Raw genomic sequence first — 17,631 nt, forward strand, 5'->3', positions numbered from 1 at the left:
CTGTGAGTTGCACAGCTCTGCCTCCCGCTCCCCAGTGCAAGTAAGGCACAGAACTACATTCGCAGACAGGGTCACTCTGGGCACAAAGGCTCCCGGCCAGGGCCGGGCACATAGCACGGGACAAATGTTAGTCACTTTCTAACCATTGTTCCCGACATTCCTAGTCCATAACCACTCCCTAATCAACATTCTTGGTCCCTTCCCATCTGTCCTTGCCCAGATACTGTCACCTTTCCTGTCCTGCCCTTCCCCAGGGCGGGGCACCTCAGCTCAACACTTATGCCCAGGCTTGGACCCGTCACTTCCTCCTCATGCAAGTCGGCATGGCTGAGCCACGGCTTGCGCCCCTTGGACTCACCGACGACCTTGGCCACATTCACGGCTTTGAGCCCCATCAGGTCGGGCAGCTGGTCAATGATGACGTCCCGGCTGGCCTTGACCTTGTGCACCCGCTCAATGCTGCGGCGCTGCCAGTCAGTCCAGTAGATGAAGTCCCCCAGCAGCGTGAACCCGAAAATGTGCGGGAGCTTGTCCTCCAGGAGGGTCCGCCTCTTCGTCCCGTCAACATTGATCACCTGCAGGACGGCAGAGATATAGGTCTGGATGGGCCAGGGCCATGCCAACGAGAACCAACCCTAACCCTCCCTGGGGCCTGAGCTGCTCCAAACAAGATGGGTTCAATGCCCAAGAGCCTCAACTTCACCCACACCGTGCCAGGTGCCATAAAACACCAGGTATAATGGTTCCCCAGGGGTGCCAGATAAATGACGCCTTCCTTAGTTTTGTTTTGTTTTGTTTTTTTTTTTTTGAGATTTTGAGACAGAGTCTCCCTCTGTTGCCCAGGCTGGAGTGCAGTAGCAAGATCTCAGCTTACTGCAACCTCCGCCTCCTGGGTTCAAGTGATTCTCCTGCCTCAGCCTCCCGAGTAGCTGGGATTACAGGTGCCTGCCACCACGCCTGGCGAATTTTTGTATTTTTGGTTGGCCAGGCTGGTCTCAAACTCCTGACCTCAAGGGATCCGCCCTCCTCAGCCTCCCAAAATGCCGGGATTCCAGGCATGAGCCACCGCGCCTGGCCAAGACATTTTCACTAGGATGCCACATCCCCAGCTGATAGAGCAGTGACAGGGCCAGATGAAGATCCCTTTCCCATAGCCTCCCCCACCTGTGCTGGGATGAGCAGCAAGCTTTGGAACAGACCAGGCAAGCAGGTGTCCTCTCCCAACCACTGCAGACTTGACAGCCAGCGGCTGCCTGGAGAACCAGGGTGTGCTCTGCAGGAAGGAGTCCTGAGATCAATTAGCAATGCCTGCCCCAGGTGCAGCAATCAGGGGACGGCTCCAGATCACACCTACCACACAGAGCAACTGCAAGACCTGGGGCAGGACCTGGAGCAAATGCAAGGACCTGGGGCAAGGTTCTCCCACTTCTCTGTGAACTCATTTCCTGCTGGGTTAGGACCAAGTGAACTCTGAGGGCACTTCTGGTTCTAAATCTAAGCCTGAAGGTCTCAGATGCTTCCCGCCCTGTCTCCACTGAGATGTAACAACTAAATACTTTTCTTGAGGAGTCAGTGCTGATTAAAAGCAACCACTGCAAAAGTTGCAGAGGAGAAAATACTGTCAAGGTAAGAACACCTGAACCAATGGAAGCATACAGCCGCATGGGATAGGACGTGGTTCTGGTGATCCATGAGCCTGCGGAAATGTATGTTAACAGGAAGGTTGGGTTAGGAGCAACATCCAAGTTCTCCAGCTCTCAGGACAGGATGAAAGAGACACAAGGCCATTAAAGGCAAGCTTCCACGGGCCTCCTGCTGCCAGATTACATTTCCATCTTACCAGAAAAGCAACAAGTCCTCTGTTTTGCAGGCGGCAAAACTGTAAGGCAGATGGAATGCATGTTAAGAAGCAAAGACTTCGGTCATCTGTTGTTGGATGGCACAGGACAAAGCTGCTAGGGCCAGGTGCAGTGTAATCCCAGCCTGTAATTCTAGCACTTTGGGAGGCCGAGGCAGGTGGATCATTTGAGGTCAGGAGTTCGAGATCAGCCTGGCCAACACGGTGAAACCCCATCTCTACTAAAAATACAAAAAAAAAAAAACAAGCTGGGGATGGCGGCACGCACCTGTAATCCCAGTTGCTTGGGAAGCTTGGGCAGGAGAATCGACTGAACGCAGGAGGCGGAGATTGCAGTGAGCTGAGATCATGCCATTGTACTCCAGCCTGGGTCACAGGGTGAGACCTTGTCTCAAAAAAAAAAGCTGCTAGGAGAGCGGGAAGGGGACCAGCAGCTCTGGGACCCAAAGCCAGGCCCTGCCCCAGCGCTGCCCTAAGGGGCTCTGGTTCCTCGGCAAGTCCTTGCACCCCCAGGGGTCTCAATTTCTCCACCTGTAACTGAGGGGCTCAGACTAGCCCAGTGGTTAACGTCACAGAGGAAACAACCAAACAGAAAACAGCGGCTTGGCCCCAACCTGGAGCAATTAAGTCAGAATCAGATGGCCCAGGGCCCAGGTATGGGATCATGACAACAGCCCCCAACAGGCGGTTCTAGGGCCCAGGTACGGGATCATGATAACAGCTCCCAACAGGCGGTTCTGACGAGCAGGCCGGCGGAAGCATGGTTAGACCAGCCCCTATCACCGTGCCTGGAAGTCCGAGCTCTCCGCCCACTCCTGGATGCTCTGGTGAGCAATGAACAGCAGGTGATAGAGCCCTGGTCCCAAGATCGTCTAGGGTTCTTCACGTTTTGCCTCCACAACAGGAAGACACGCAAAGGCCATGAATGCACACGCCCGTGTGTGACACTCAGAAAACACCCGAAGGGCTGGCCCCATCCCAGCAGCACAGAACCACGCCAAGGAGGCACCCGGCCCTGGCATACAAGGAGGAAGTGCAGGCTTCTCCAAGGACACCCAGCGTGAGAGGAGGGGGTCACAGTAGCGGGGGAACCCTCGCCCCTTCTTCCAGTCACAATAACGGAGCTAGGGGAGGGACGGCACAGCACACAAACACCACGAAGAATCCGCATTTAGAAAAAGACAGCACTCCAGGTTTCGATCTACCAAAAGGTCACTATTATCTCTTACATTTTATTTTATTTTTGTAGAGATGGGGTTTCACCATGTTGGCCAGGCTGGTCTCGAACTCCTGTGCTAAAGCGATCTGCCCATCTTGGCCTCCCAAAGTGCTGGGATGCCGCACGTGGCCAGAGGTCACTTATTTATTTATTTTTTTTTGAGACAGAGTCTCACTCTTGTTGCCCAGGCTGGAGTGCAGTGGCACAATCTCGGCTCACTGCAACCTCTGCCTCCCAGGTTCAAGCGATTCTCCTGCCTCAGCCTCCTGAGTAGCTGGGATTATAGGCATGGGCCACCATGCCTGGCTAATTTTGTTTTGTTTTGTTTTGTTTTTTTAATGGAGACGGAGGTTTCTCCATGTTGGTCAGGCTGGTCTCAAACTCCCGACCTCAGGTGATCTGCCCACCTCACCCTCCCAAAGTACTGGGATTACAGGTGTGAACCACCGTGCCTGGCCCAGAGTTCACTATTATCTCTTGGAGAGATTTTTCTCTTGCTCTTTTTCTACAGTTCCTTAATTTTAATAACCAAATTTCCAGACACGTTGAACCAAAGTGAGGTGAGGAAGTTCATTTCCCTGGCTTCATTCAAGAACAACAAAAAGGAGCCCACAGAGGGCCCAATGCAAACAAGGGTGCCGGGCAATGGCTGGCAGCCACTTCCTCCCTCTCTACCCTTGCTCCAAACTCCCAGATGGCCCCAAAACAACGTGAGAGGAGGCAACGGGCTATTCCACCCGCTGGGGCTGGCTGTACCCTCGGCAAGCACAAGACACGGGCTCTGGGCTGGCCAGGCGTGCGGAATCTCCTGGATGGGCAGAGGCTCCCACAGAGACCCCTATGGTGGCTCAGAAGCCACTCCCTGAACCTCACCACTTTCTACCTGGATTCCAGAACCCGAGACACTCCTCCAAGCCCCCTACTTTCCACCCAGATTCCAGAATCCCGGGCACCCTGTGGACCTGCCCACTTGGAAAACATCGGGCTCACGGCGAGCAGTTCTCAGTTGCCCTAATACTGGAGGAAGGAAATCCCAACTCGGCCTTCTGAGGGCAACTTTCAGCACACCTTGACTGGTCCAACCCCTCTGCAAAAGCTACTCTGCTGGGTCAGGCCTCCCCCAGACCTGGGGCAGGTTCCCTCTGGGCCGACTCCGGAGGCATCCGCCTTTCCTGGAGCCAGAGCTTTCCAAGAATGCCTGAGCCAAGCCAAGCCAAGCCTCTGAGCGTCAGAGGACAAGACTCAGAGAACGTGCCCGTCCTGGCTCCTGGGAGGCAACATGGCCAAAGCAGAGTTCAGAAATAACAGGGCCAAATTTAGGACACCGAGGAACGCCAGCACCGGAACAGAACTTGGGAGACGAATTTTCCAGGGCAGAGGTCGGCAAACTTTTTTGTAAAGGACAAAATATTTTCAGCTTTCAGGCTGTAAGTGTCTCTGGAGCACGAAAGCAGCATGGAGAGCACGTGACTGAACGGGCATGGCTGTATTCCAATACATTTTTCTTTATTTTTTTTAAGAGGCAGGGTCTGGGCTGTGTCACCCAGGCTGAAGTGTAGTGACACAATCTTGGCTCACTGCAAACTCCAACTCCTGGGCTCAAGCGATCCTCCCACCTCAGCTGCTGAAGTAGCTGGGACCACAGGCGTGAGCCACCACACCCAGTGCTTTTTAAATATTTTTTTTAGAGATAGGGTCTTGCTGTGTCACCCAGGCTGGAATGCAGTGACATGATCATAGTTCACCTCTTGATCACTTGAGCCCAGCCTCAAACTCCTGGGCTTAAGCAATCCTCCCACCTCTGCCTCCCAAATCACTATAGGCACACACTACCACACCCGGCAAAACTTTATCAGTGAAAAAACAAAGACAGGCCGGGCTCTGTGGCTCCAGCCTGTAATCTCAGCACTTTGGGAGGCCAAGATGGAGTTCAAGAACAGCCTGGGCAACATAGAAAGACCTTGTTTCTACTAAAAATTAAAAAAAAAAAAAAAATTAGACGGACATGGTGGTATGCACCTGTAGTCCCAGCTACTCAGGAAGCTGAGGCAAGAGGATCGCTCGGGCCTGGGAGGTCAAGGGGACAGTGAGCCATGCTCATAGCCCTGCACTCCAGCCTGGGTGATAGAGCGAGACCCTGTCTCAAGAAACTATTTATGGACACTGACATTTGAATTTCATATAATTTTCATGGGTCACGAAACCTCCTTTTGATTTTTTTTTCAAGTAATTAAAAACTGTAAAAGCCACTCAGCTTCGGCACGGTGTGAGAACAGGTGGCAGGGCTGGATCCGGCCGGGGCCGTAGCTCGACTCGACTCCTGCTCTAGGAGTTCTGTGCACTTGTTTTTCAGAAAATGAAACTAGACCGAGAGGCTGTGTCTGAGGACAATGAGATGGTCCAGCCAGAGGCCACCAAAGGGTACAAGCCCTGTCCTCTCCAAGCTGTCAGCTTCTGTCCCGTTCCCAGGGTGAGCACAGGAGGCGCGCACCCCCCGACCAGCACACCAAGGAATGTGCCGGCCGCCGGGTGGGAAAGAAGGACAGGAGATCCCGAAGCAGCCCACCCCAGCTGTGCTCTGAGGGGCTGCGCTCTGAGGGGCTGCGCTCTGAGGGGCAGGGCTCTGAGGGGCTGCGCTCTGAGGGGCTGCGCTCTGAGGGGCTGCGCTCTGAGGGGCTGCGCTCTGAGGGGCAGGGCTCTGAGGGGCTGCGCTCTGAGGGGCTGCGCTCTGAGGGGCAGGGCTCTGAGGGGCAGGGCTCTGAGGGGCTGCGCTCTGAGGGGCTGCGCTCTGAGGGGCTGCGCTCTGAGGGGCAGGGCTCTGAGGGGCTGTGCTCTGAGGGGCTGCGCTCTGAGGGGCTGCGCTCTGAGGGGCTGCGCTCTGAGGGGCAGGGCTCTGAGGGGCTGCGCTCTGAGGGGCTGCGCTCTGAGGGGCTGCGCTCTGAGGGGCAGGGCTCTGAGGGGCAGGGCTCTGAGGGGCTGCGCTCTGAGGGGCTGCGCTCTGAGGGGCAGGGCTCTGAGGGGCAGGGCTCTGAGGGGCTGCGCTCTGAGGGGCAGGGCTCTGAGGGGCAGGGCTCTGAGGGGCTGTGCTCTGAGGGGCTGCGCTCTGAGGGGCAGGGCTCTGAGGGGCAGGGCTCTGAGGGGCAGGGCTCTGAGGGGCTGTGCTCTGAGGGGCTGCGCTCTGAGGGGCAGGGCTCTGAGGGGCTGTGCTCGGAGGGGCAGGGCTCTGAGGGGCAGGGCTCTGAGGGGCTGTGCTCTGAGGGGCAGGGCTCTGAGGGGCTGCGCTCTGAGGGGCAGGGCTCTGAGGGGCTGCGCTCTGAGGGGCTGTGCTCTGAGGGGCTGCGCTCTGAGGGGCAGGGCTCTGAGGGGCTGTGCTCTGAGGGGCTGTGCTCTGAGGGGCTGCGCTCTGAGGGGCTGCGCTCTGAGGGGCAGGGCTCTGAGGGGCAGGGCTCGGAGGGGCAGGGCTCGGAGGGGCTGCGCTCTGAGGGGCTGCGCTCTGAGGGGCTGCGCTCTGAGGGGCAGGGCTCTGAGGGGCAGGGCTCTGAGGGGCTGCGCTCTGAGGGGCTGCGCTCTGAGGGGCTGCGCTCTGAGGGGCAGGGCTCTGAGGGGCTGTGCTCGGAGGGGCAGGGCTCTGAGGGGCAGGGCTCTGAGGGGCTGTGCTCTGAGGGGCTGTGCTCTGAGGGGCTGTGCTCTGAGGGGCTGCGCTCTGAGGGGCAGGGCTCTGAGGGGCAGGGCTCTGAGGGGCAGGGCTCGGAGGGGCTGTGCTCGGAGGGGCTGTGCTCTGAGGGGCTGCGCTCTGAGGGGCAGGGCTCTGAGGGGCTGTGCTCGGAGGGGCTGTGCTCGGAGGGGCTGTGCTCGGAGGGGCAGGGCTCTGAGGGGCTGTGCTCTGAGGGGCTGCGCTCTGAGGGGCTGCGCTCTGAGGGGCAGGGCTCTGAGGGGCTGTGCTCTGAGGGGCTGTGCTCTGAGGGGCTGCGCTCTGAGGGGCAGGGCTCTGAGGGGCTGTGCTCTGAGGGGCTGCGCTCTGAGGGGCAGGGCTCTGAGGGGCTGTGCTCGGAGGGGCAGGGCTCGGAGGGGCAGGGCTCTGAGGGGCAGGGCTCTGAGGGGCAGGGCTCGGAGGGGCTGTGCTCGGAGGGGCAGGGCTCGGAGGGGCTGTGCTCGGAGGGGCTGTGCTCGGAGGGGCAGGGCTCTGAGGGGCTGTGCTCGGAGGGGCAGGGCTCTGAGGGGCTGCGCTCGGAGGGGCAGGGCTCTGAGGGGCTGGGCTCGGAGGGGCAGGGCTCTGAGGGGCAGGGTTCTGAGGGGCAGGGCTGCCATCGTCCTACAGGCTGACTCTGGACAGTCGCCTGCTGTGCAATGTTTTTATGAAGAACCCTGTGTTTCCTCTGACTCGCGTGTGCAAACAGACCCGAGCCCAAGACCCACCCTCTGCAGCACGTGTTTAAAGGGAGAGTTCTGTTGTCTGAGGGAAGAAGCATCCCATTCTGTCAAACACAAAACCCAAAAGTAAACGGCAACAGTTATCTTGCTTCATGTAATAAAAAAAGATCTTATACACACATGCGTGCGCATGCAAACACACACACACACGGCTCTGCAGTGCCAAAGCCCAGGGGTGCAGCCTCTCCCCAGATCCCTGGGAGCACAGTGCAGCCAACAGACCCTGTCCCATCACTCCTGCTGTGAGTGATGTCATCTCCACGCACTCAGCAAAAGCCAGGAGTGCCTGTCAAAGGGCACGAGGTTTGGGGGTCACTCCTGACCCAGACCTGGTACGTCCTGAGTCCCCATCAGGGGTCAGCATGGAGACCCCAACTCAAGCTGGACCTCAGAGGGTCTCTGCTTTGGGAGACCAGGCCAGCTCACAGACAAGCAAAATGACAATGATGATGGTGATGATGACGATGGCGATGGGAACTTGGGCAAGCGAACGCACAAACTGTGGAGGGGCGTGGAAGGGCCACAGCTTCCAGCTTCCTGGCAGGGAACAGGTGTCGTCATTTGGAAAGAGGATCTTCCCTGGGCGGCCGAGGGGGCAGGTTGTCCGCACCACGGCATATGGCTGGAGTGACCCAGGCTTCCAGGGGAGAGGGCCGGGGGCAGCTGGACACACAGGGCTGGGGTTCGAGAAAGGGCTGGGCTGTCCCTGGCTCAGCATGAGGGCACGGCCAGCGGGTGGGAAGAGTGGCACTGGAGCGTGGGCCTCGGAGACCCGGAGAGATGCCAGACCCTGCCACTTTTACACACAGTCATGTCTTGTGGCACAGGATATAAAAGCCGTGGCAGGGCAGAGGGGAGAAGGGCAGGGCAGAGGGGAGAAGGGCAGGGCAGAGGGGAGACGCTCACAGCCAGGCCTTCCTCTGGCTGAGCCCAGGTGGGCGAGGAGGCAAGAACATGAGGGCTTGGTCCTGAGGGGACACACTGGAGGCTCACAGGAGAAGCTGAGTGTGGCTGCAAGTGTCCCAGGGGCCAGAACTTCCAACCTCTGGGGCTCTAGACTCAGGAAGAGGGCTAAGGAGGTGTCCCAGGGGCAAAGCCAGCACAACACTGGAAGTCCTAGCCCAGGAGGCTGGAAAAACGGTGAGGAGAGGCAGCTATGGGAAGCAGAAGGGAGGTGGGGCTGCATCCAGGGGACCTCAGCCCACAAGCACTCAGGCCTCACATACGATGGGGCAGGACCCGAATGCAGCTCCAAGCAACCCGCAGGTGTCAGGACTGCCCTGGGTGGGCCCCAGCAGGTGAGGAGGACGCCCAGGGCTGGAGCCACCACCACTCCCAGCTGTCACTGATGATGGCAACAGCTGGTCGCAGGATGGGGCTAAAACCCCTGTGTGTGTCAGTCAGGCTGCTGGGGCAGCCTGGAAGCTGATTCCCAGGACAGCTGTCACAAACAAGACCAGCAGAGGGGCCTCCCAGACCCATCCGCCGTCTCTGCTCCACTCTATAAATCTGAAGTGGGCGTCTCTAATGCCATCCACATGAAACCTCATTTCATAGACCTTTGTTCTTCTCCCAGTTCATCAAGAGATCAGCCACAGCTGCCCATGAAGTCCTCTCATGCACCGGGAGCTGAAAACCTGGAGCCTGATCGTCTGCTCAAAGGCAGGGCCCGGCTAGCCCCCCAGAAAGCGCGTTCCTTCCAGCGCCCAGCTCCACAGAGACCAGCTGCGCACGCCACTGCGTGGAACTGAATCCTCTCTCCCGCCGCTCTCCAGCAAAGGTGAGCGGCAAAACACCTCCAGGGCTGGTGTGGGCTCCTCAGCACCTGGGCTGGCCACGTGGCTACCTCCTGACACAGCATCTTAGAAATGTTCGCATTGTTCCAAATGTGTCTCCTTCCTGACCCCATTTATACCTCCCCCAGCCATCCCTTCCACCTGGAGTCCAACTGCACCCTCAGGGAGCCGTGGCTCCTTACACCTCAGCTGTCCCCGGAGCCCCCAGAAGCTACCACAACCCCAGCAGCAGCCACTGTCCCCGCCATGGCCTGGGACGCAGATGGCACACACTGCATGCTCAGTGGGTGTTTGCTGAATGAGCCCGCAGGCCCGAGACCCTCATGTGAGACGGGGGTCCACAGCAGGAACACTGGCGCATCCACCCCTGAACAAAGTGCCAGGAGGGTTTGCTCCTGGCGCTGGGCAAGGACCTGAGAAGCGGCCATGACTCGCAGAAGCCTGCGGACACACCCAGGGGCGGTGCCCACTTGCAGGAGGAAAAGACACACCAAACTCCAGCAGAAAACACAGAACCAGCGCCTCCATGGGCACATCCGAGGTGTCCCAGAGCAGGAGGAGCTGCTGGCAGGAACCTCGAGGCTAAGTCAGCTCTGGATGTGCAGGGGGATGGCAGGGCGGGTCTCAGCATCCACCTGCACATTCCCAGACAGTGTGCCACCAGGACCACAGTGGGGAAAGAAAGGGACCCTTGATAAGGCAGTCTGAGAAGGCTTAAGCAATGTATCCCCCTTTTAGAAACAGCCTATGTAAGCATATGAAGGGCCCTGAGAAGGCCTGCAGTAAAGTACCCCAACAGTCCCCAAGTTCCGGCCACCAAAGACACCTGTGCCCCGCGCCATCATGCCTCATCCTTCAGTATCTCTCCTTAGGCCCCCAGTGATAAGCTCCAAATCGTCAGGGAATGAGCTTCCAGTGCGTAGCGGCGGGGTGGCCTGCTCCACAACCCCCCTTCTGCTACTATGACACCCCTACTTTAATTCCTCAGTTGGTCTTTTTTTTTTTTTGACAGAGTCTCACTCTGTGGCCTAGGCTGGAGTGCAGTGGTGCGATCTCAGCTCACTGCAACCTCTGCCTCCCGGGTTCACGCCATTCTCCTGCCTCAGCCTCCTGAGTAGCTGGGATTATAGGCGCCCGCCGCCACGTTCGGCTAATTTTTATATTTTTGGTAGAGACGGGGTTACACCATGTTGGCCAGGCTCCTCTCGAACTCCTGACCTCAGGTGATCTGCCCACTTCAGCCTCCCAAAGTGCTGGGATTACAGGTGTGAACCAGTGCACCTGGCTGAATAGTTTTTTAAATGGAAAAGAAGCGTTGGTGAGGAGGTAAAGTCAGAACCCTCACACACTGCAGGTGGGGATACAGAACAGCACAGCCACTATTGACAACAGTATAGTCCGGGCACAGTGGCTCACGCCTGTAATCCCAGCACTTTGGGAGGCCGAGGTGGGCGGATCACGAGGTCAGGAGATCGAGACCATCCTGGCCAACATGGTGAAACCCCATCTCTACTAAAAAAAAAATACAAAAAATTAGCCAGGCGTGGTGGTGGGAGCCTGTAGTCCCAGTTACTCGGGAGGCTGAGGCAGGAGAATGGCATGAATCCGGGAGGCGGAGCTTACAGGGAGCGGAGATCATGCCACTGCACTCCAGCCTGGGCGACAGAGCGAGACTCTGTCTCGGGGGGAAAAAAAAAAAAAGGTTCCTCAGTCAAATCTAACATTACCATAGGACTCAGCAATCCTACCCCTACGCATATACCCAAATAATTCACAACAGGTGTTCAAACAAAAACTTGCATTCAAATGTTCACAGCAGCATTATTCATAGTAGACAAAAGGTGGAAACCACTGCCCACCACCCAAAAAATGTACAAACAAAATGTGCTCTGGCCATACAATGGGATGTCATCCAGAAACAACAAGGAAGGAACTTTTTTGTTTTTTTGAGAAAGGGTCTTGCTCTACTGCCCAGGCTGGAGTGCGGTGGTGCAATCACAGCTCACTGCAGCCTGGACCTCCCGTCTTAAGCGATCCTCCCAACTCAGCCTCCCAGGTAGCTGGGACCACAAGTGCCCACCACCACGTTCAGCTAACTTTAAAAATTTTTTTGTAGATGGGGTCTTGCTATGCTGGCCAGGCTGGTCTCAAACTCCTGGCCTCAAGTGATCCTCCTGCCTTGGCCTCCCAGAGTGTTAGGATTACAGGCCTAACCCACTGCACCCAGTCAGGAATGAGGTTCTGATAACGTGCAACAATGTGGGGATGAATCTTGAAAACACGATGCTACGGAAAGAAGCCACACACAGGGGTCACATATCGCAGGATTCTAGTCACACAAAATGTCCAGAAGAAGCGAATCCCCAGAGACAGACAGTAGATTAGTGGCTGACAGAGGCTGAGAGCGAGGGGAGAATGGGTGTGAGTGCTGACCGACATGGGATTTCCTTCAGGGGAGATGAAAGTGTTCTAGAAGTAGACAGAAGCAGAGATTGTCCTCATACTAAATGCCCCTGAATTGTTCACTTTTTAAAACGTTATTTATTTTTTCAAGAAAGAGTCTTGCTCTGTCGCCCACACTGGAGTGCAGTGGCATGATCTCGGATCACTGCAACCACTGCCTCCCAGGTTCAAGCGATTCCCCTGCCTCAGCCTCCCAAGTAGCTGGGACTACAGGCACCTGCCACCATGCCCAGCTAATTTTTGTAGTTTTAATAGAGACGAGGTTTCACCATGTTGGCCAGGCTGGTCTCGAACTCCTGACCTCAGGTGATCTGCCCACCTCAGCCTCCCAAAGTACTGGGATTACAAGTGTGAGCCACTGCGCCCAGCCTGAACTGTTCACTTTAAAATGGTTAAAATCATCAATTTTGTGCTACGTTTATTTTACCACAATAAAGAAAATCATTGAGCTGGGAGTGACAGCTCATGCCTGTCATCCCAGCACTTTGGGAGGCTGAGGCAGGTGGATCATTTGTGCCTCAGGAGTTTGAGATCAGCTTGGACACCATGGTGAACCCCACCTCTACAAAAAAAAAAAATACACAAAAACTAGCTGGGTGTGGTGGTGTGTGTCTGTAGTCCCAGCTACTCAGAGGCTGAGGCAGGAGGATCACCCGAGCCCAGGGAGATGGAGGCTGTAGTGAGCCGTGATCACATCACTGCACTCCAGCCTGGGTGAGTGAGTGAGACCCTGTCTCAAGAAAACCACTGCTGTGACCGTACATGGAACAGCGCTGGTCACAGGTCTGGTGTGCCACAGACAGTACACGGAACAATGCCGGTCACGGGCCCGGTGTGCCACAGACAGTACACGGAACAGCGCCGGTCACGGGCCCGGTGTGCCACGGACAGTACACGGAACAGCGCCGGTCACGGGCCCGGTGTGCCACGGACAGTACACGGAACAGCGCCGGTCACGGGCCCGGTGTGCCACGGACAGTACACGGAACAGTGCCGGTCACGGGCCCGGTGTGCCATGGACAGTACACGGAACAGCGCCGGTCACGGGCCTGGTGTGCCACAGACACGCGAATCCCTGACCTGCTCTCACAGGTGGAGGGGATGAGTGAAGGCAAATCATCTTCAGCAGCCTGGAATCACGGGCCTTACCAAAAACAAAACATTTACAAGGAGCTCCAGCAGGCCACACCTGCAGCTTCCAGGGTTTTCGTCAGGAGGTGTCCACTCAGCCTCCCCCATCCCTGGGTTCCCCACCCTCAGGGTGCTGATGCTCCTCCCACTAAGAAGCAGGGTCTGAAATCCCACAACACAGACACACACTTGTGTTCTCCATCCCGCCCTGCCCTGCAAGCTGCCTGGTTCGGGCCTCCCCTGGGAGCCCTGAGGAGAGCAAAAGTGACCCCGATGGTGACGTCAACAAGGACTGATGCGGCTCAGGAAAATCTTTCAGAAGTTGCTGGAAACAAAGGGAGGCGTCCACCCTGAGGAGAGGCAGCAATGTCACCTCAATGGATGACAATGGTGTGACATGTAACTAATGTATCACTGGCACCGAGAGCACCTCAAAAAAAATGCTCAACAGAGGCTGGGCACGGTGGCTCACGCCTGCCATCCCAGCCCTCAGGAGGCCGAGGTGGGTGGATCACTTGAGGCCAGGAGTTCGAGACCAGCCTGGCCAACATGGTGAAACCCCGTCTCTACTAAAAATACAAAAATTAGCCAGGCGTGGTGGCATGTGCCTGTAATCCCAGCTACTTAGGAGGCTGAGGCAGGAGAATCGCCAGAACCCGGAAGGTGGAGGTTGCAGTGAGCCGAGATCATGCCATTGCACTCCAGCCTGGGTAACAACAACAATAAAGACAACAAAAACAAACAATCAAACAAAACAAACAAAAAAGCTCAAAAGAGGCTCCACAGGTGAGCAAAAAGCAAGCTGCCAAAGCACGCCCACTGGACAAGGCCACTGAAACCCGACCACAGCGGCAGGGCAAGGCTGCACCCAGCACAGGGACAACAGACATCCATGGAAGAACAAAACTGTCTTCAACTGCTTGGGAACGAATCACCAAACTGAGGCCAGCAGCTGCCTCTGGCTTCAACAACACCCATGTTTTATGTCTTAAGTGGGGTAGTAGATGTGTGATTAATTCTTGTCTTAATTTTGTACTGTGAAACAGTGTAAGGCTCACACTAAGTGGCAAAAGCAGTGCAGAGGATTCCTGTGTCCCCTTTGCCTGGGCTGGCCTCAAACTCTTGGGCTCCAGCGATCCTCCCACCTCAGTCTCCAAGTAGCTGTGACTACAGGCACCCAGCCCAATGATAACATCTTAATGTAACCACAGGACATTGTGTAGCGCTACCCTCTCAAGGCGTTTTTGTCAGAAAGCATTGTAACTATTTTTTCAAGCATTCCATTTGGCCAAATAGCAGAGCACAGGCACCCATCAGTGCCTCGCCAATACGTATGTCTGACTGCAGGGGGTGGCTGGACCTGGCCTCTCGGGAGCCCAGGGACAGCCAGGCAGGGCCAGGCCTCCTGGATCAAACACGTCCACGGGAGCCTCACCTCGATCTTGTCTGTCTTGGCGTCTCCCCAGTAGAGCTTCCCCTCCTGCAGGTCCAGGGCCAGGCCGTTGGGCCATCCGAGGGAGGCATTGACCAGCACACGCCGCTCCTGCCCGTCCAGATTGGCACACTCGATTTTAGGGTTCTCTCCCCAGTCTGTCCAGTACATGAGGCTGGAAAAGAAGCAGAAGTCCATGACTCCATGCGTCTGTCTGGTCACTGCGGCATCCCCAGTGCCAAGAGCAAGGCCTGTCCCCGAGTTGGTCCCCATCACATGGCTGAATGTTGGTGTCAGTAAATATCGGCATTGGTAAATGTCCACATCGGTAAATGTCGGATGTCGGCGCTGGGAAATTTGGTGTCGGTAAATGTCACTGTTGGTAAATGTCGGTGTCAGTAGATGTAGGTGTCGGTAAACGTGAGTGTCGGTAAATGTTGGTGTCAGTAAATGTCGGCGCTGGGAAATTTGGCGTTGGTAAATGCCGGTGTCGGTAAATGTCGGTGTCAGTAAATGGTGTCGTAGATGTCGGTGTCAGTAAATGTGAGCATCGGTAAATGTCGGCATCGGTAAATGTTGGCATTGGTAAGTGTGTTGGTAGATGCTGGTGTTGGTAAATGTCGGTGTCGGTAAATGTCAGCGTTGGTCAATGTTGGTATTTGTAAATGTTGGTGTTGGTAGATGCTGGTGTCAGTAAGTGCTGGAGGACTGAGCATGCCAGGGGCAAGCCCAGTGATCAGAGCCCCTGGAGGGTCCCCTGGGACAGGGATGCCCACTGCCACCCTGCACAGGTTTCACCGCACCAGCCCTTGGACTCTCAGGAGCCAGGAGCTCATCTCCCATTCCAAAGGTCACTGGACAGAAACGACCCTGCCCGGGGTCTGGGACAGCCTCACGTCTGACTGGTGGGCTGGAGGGGAGGAGCTGAGCACCCAGAGGAGGAAGGGGCAGAGCGGAACCTCCTGCACATAGCTGAAGGGCTCCCCTGTGCAACGGACAGGTGACTTGTTCCCTGGGGCCCCCAAGGAGGGAACCCAGATCCTGGGGTGGCAGCTCAGTGGTGGAGATTCTGGGGTCCCAGGTCACAGCCTCTGCTTTGGCTGTGTCTGACCCAGCTGGCCAGCCCCTCTGCCTCCTGTTTCCAGCTCGGTGCCTCTCCCTGGACCCCACAACCTCACACGTCAGACTGCCAAGTCCATTTCCCTGGGATCCTCAGACTCATGAAACCAGGGCTAGGAGGGACCTTGGAATCGGCTTCCCCATCCCTTCCTCTTTCACAGATGGGGACACCGAGGCCCATGGAGGCAGTGATCTGACCAAGCTCCTGACCTCAGGGCCAGGTTCCCTTCACTGTGGCTGGCAACCAGTTTTTGTGCCTCCTCCTGCTAAAGCCCCAGGGGGCCCCACTTCCTACCCTCATTCGATTTCCTCGGGACACAACCCAGCCCTTCAGCCACTGACATGGAGTAGCTCTCACCCACATGCTGCCGTGCCCCAGGGTCCACAGAGGGCTGCTCAAGCCCTGCCCGCTGCCTGCTGTGCTCCCGCTGCCTGCTGCCTGACATGCTGGCTTCTAGACACCAGGCCACTTGCAGGAAAAGCTCCCTGGCCAGCATGCTCGCAACCCCCAGGGCCAGGGCACGAGCACAGGCTCCACAGCCCGCAAATCCTCTGCCCGCCACTGCCCGACGGGCACCCTGGGCAAGTTCCTTCACCTTCTGAGCTTCAGGGCCCAGGGCCATGAGCCTGGAAACACAGCTGGCTCCCACTAAGTGCTCCATGGAAGGAAGCACTGCTACTGACCTCCCAGCTCCTCTGGGACGTCCCATCGGCACCCCCAGCTCCAGCGCGCCTCCTCCATCAGGGTTTTCCCATTCAGTGTTCAGGGTTATGAGCCCCCAGGAAGGCCCCTGACTACTACCCTTTGAGCCGCTGGGGCGGGTCTCAGAAAGGCTCCCCTACAGACCAACAAGCTCTCTGCTTTCACAGACTTCTATGCTACAAAGCTGGAATCACGCTGCCAGGCCCAGCCCCATACCTGCCACCTCCTGCTGTGTGACCCTGGGCAAGTCCCTGAGCCTCCCTGGGCTTCAGTGTCCTCAACTGTACAACTGTACCTGTCCCCCCAAATGAAAAGACTGACGATGTGCAAAGTGTTAAAAGAGGCCTGGCTTGACCGGGCACGGTGGCTCACGCCTGTAATCCCAGGACTTTGGGAGGCTGAGGCAGGTGGATCACCTGAGGTCAGGAGTTTGAGACCAGACTGGCCAACATAGCGAAACCCCGTCTCTACCAAAAATACAAAAATTAGCCGAGCACAGTGGCAGGCGCCTGTAATCCCAGCTACTCAGGAGGCTGAGGCAGGAGAATCACTTGACCCCAGGAGGCAGAGGTTGCAGTGAGCTGAGATCGCGCTACTGCGCTCCAGCCTGGACGACAGAGTGAGACTCCATCTCAAAAAAAAAAAAGAGGCCTGGCCTGTACTGTGGTCAGTGTCACAGAGGCTGCCCTTACTGTCACTACTGTCATCCTGGAAATCACCCAGGTGGACCGTTCCATTCTACAGATGAGGAAACTGAAGCTGGGGAACAAAGAGCTCACTCCAGGTCTCCAGGGCTTTCTACGCGTGGACCCAGCAGCAGCACTGGACCACTGGGGTGCTTGTTAGAAACCCAAGTCCTCAGCCCCGCCCTGGAGCTCCTGAATCACCACTCTGGGGGTGGGGCCCAGCTGCCAGTGTTTTAACAAGTTCTCCTCTGGGTTCTGACGCAAGACAATGCTCCAGAATGACAGGTCCCGGTCAATCTCCCTCTCCTGGGCCCAGGCTCCAGGCCCCAGTCCCCGCCCGTCTTACCCCATCACGGGGTGCAGTGCAATGGCTCGGGGCTCGTCCAGGTCCTCTGACACCAGGATCTTGCGGGAGGTGCCGTTAAGGCGCGTCACCTCGATGCGGTCCGTGCCCGTGTCAGTCCAGTAGAGGTTTCGGGCCACCCAGTCAACTGCGATGCCATCGGGGTCGTTGATCTCGGTGTTGACCAGCGTCTGCGCCCCAGACCCATCCAGGTACGCCCTGCGGATGGCCCGCACCTCGTCATCCGTCCAGTAGACGTAGCCCTCCAGCGGGTCGTAGTCGATGGCAATGGCATGCCGGATGTCATCCACCTGCAGCACAATGTCGGTGAAGTCCGGCGTGTCCAGAGAGATCCTCCGTAGGTCTGTCCGCCGGGCCAGCAGCAGCACCTCCTCGGCTCCTGTGGAGACAGGTGCAGTGGGCTCAGGGGTCAAGGGCCTGCAGCAGGCA

At 57.1% G+C, this 17,631-nt stretch overlaps 1 protein-coding gene across 1 annotated transcript in view; it reads right to left on the minus strand.

Moving 5' to 3' along the window:
- Positions 1–17,631, minus strand: part of LRP5 (LDL receptor related protein 5) — a 137,334-nt gene that overhangs the window by 46,732 nt on the left and 72,971 nt on the right. Inside the window, exons 6-8 of the mRNA XM_073010818.1 lie at positions 17,185–17,581; positions 14,334–14,505; positions 359–575 (exon numbers count right to left, since the gene is read on the minus strand). Coding sequence (XP_072866919.1) covers positions 359–575; positions 14,334–14,505; positions 17,185–17,581 — 786 coding nt within the window. The remainder of the gene's footprint in view (positions 1–358; positions 576–14,333; positions 14,506–17,184; positions 17,582–17,631) is intronic.

The sequence above is a fragment of the Chlorocebus sabaeus genome, chromosome 1, assembly GCF_047675955.1.
Source record: "Chlorocebus sabaeus isolate Y175 chromosome 1, mChlSab1.0.hap1, whole genome shotgun sequence".
In the NCBI taxonomy this organism is placed as follows: Eukaryota; Metazoa; Chordata; class Mammalia; order Primates; family Cercopithecidae; genus Chlorocebus; species Chlorocebus sabaeus.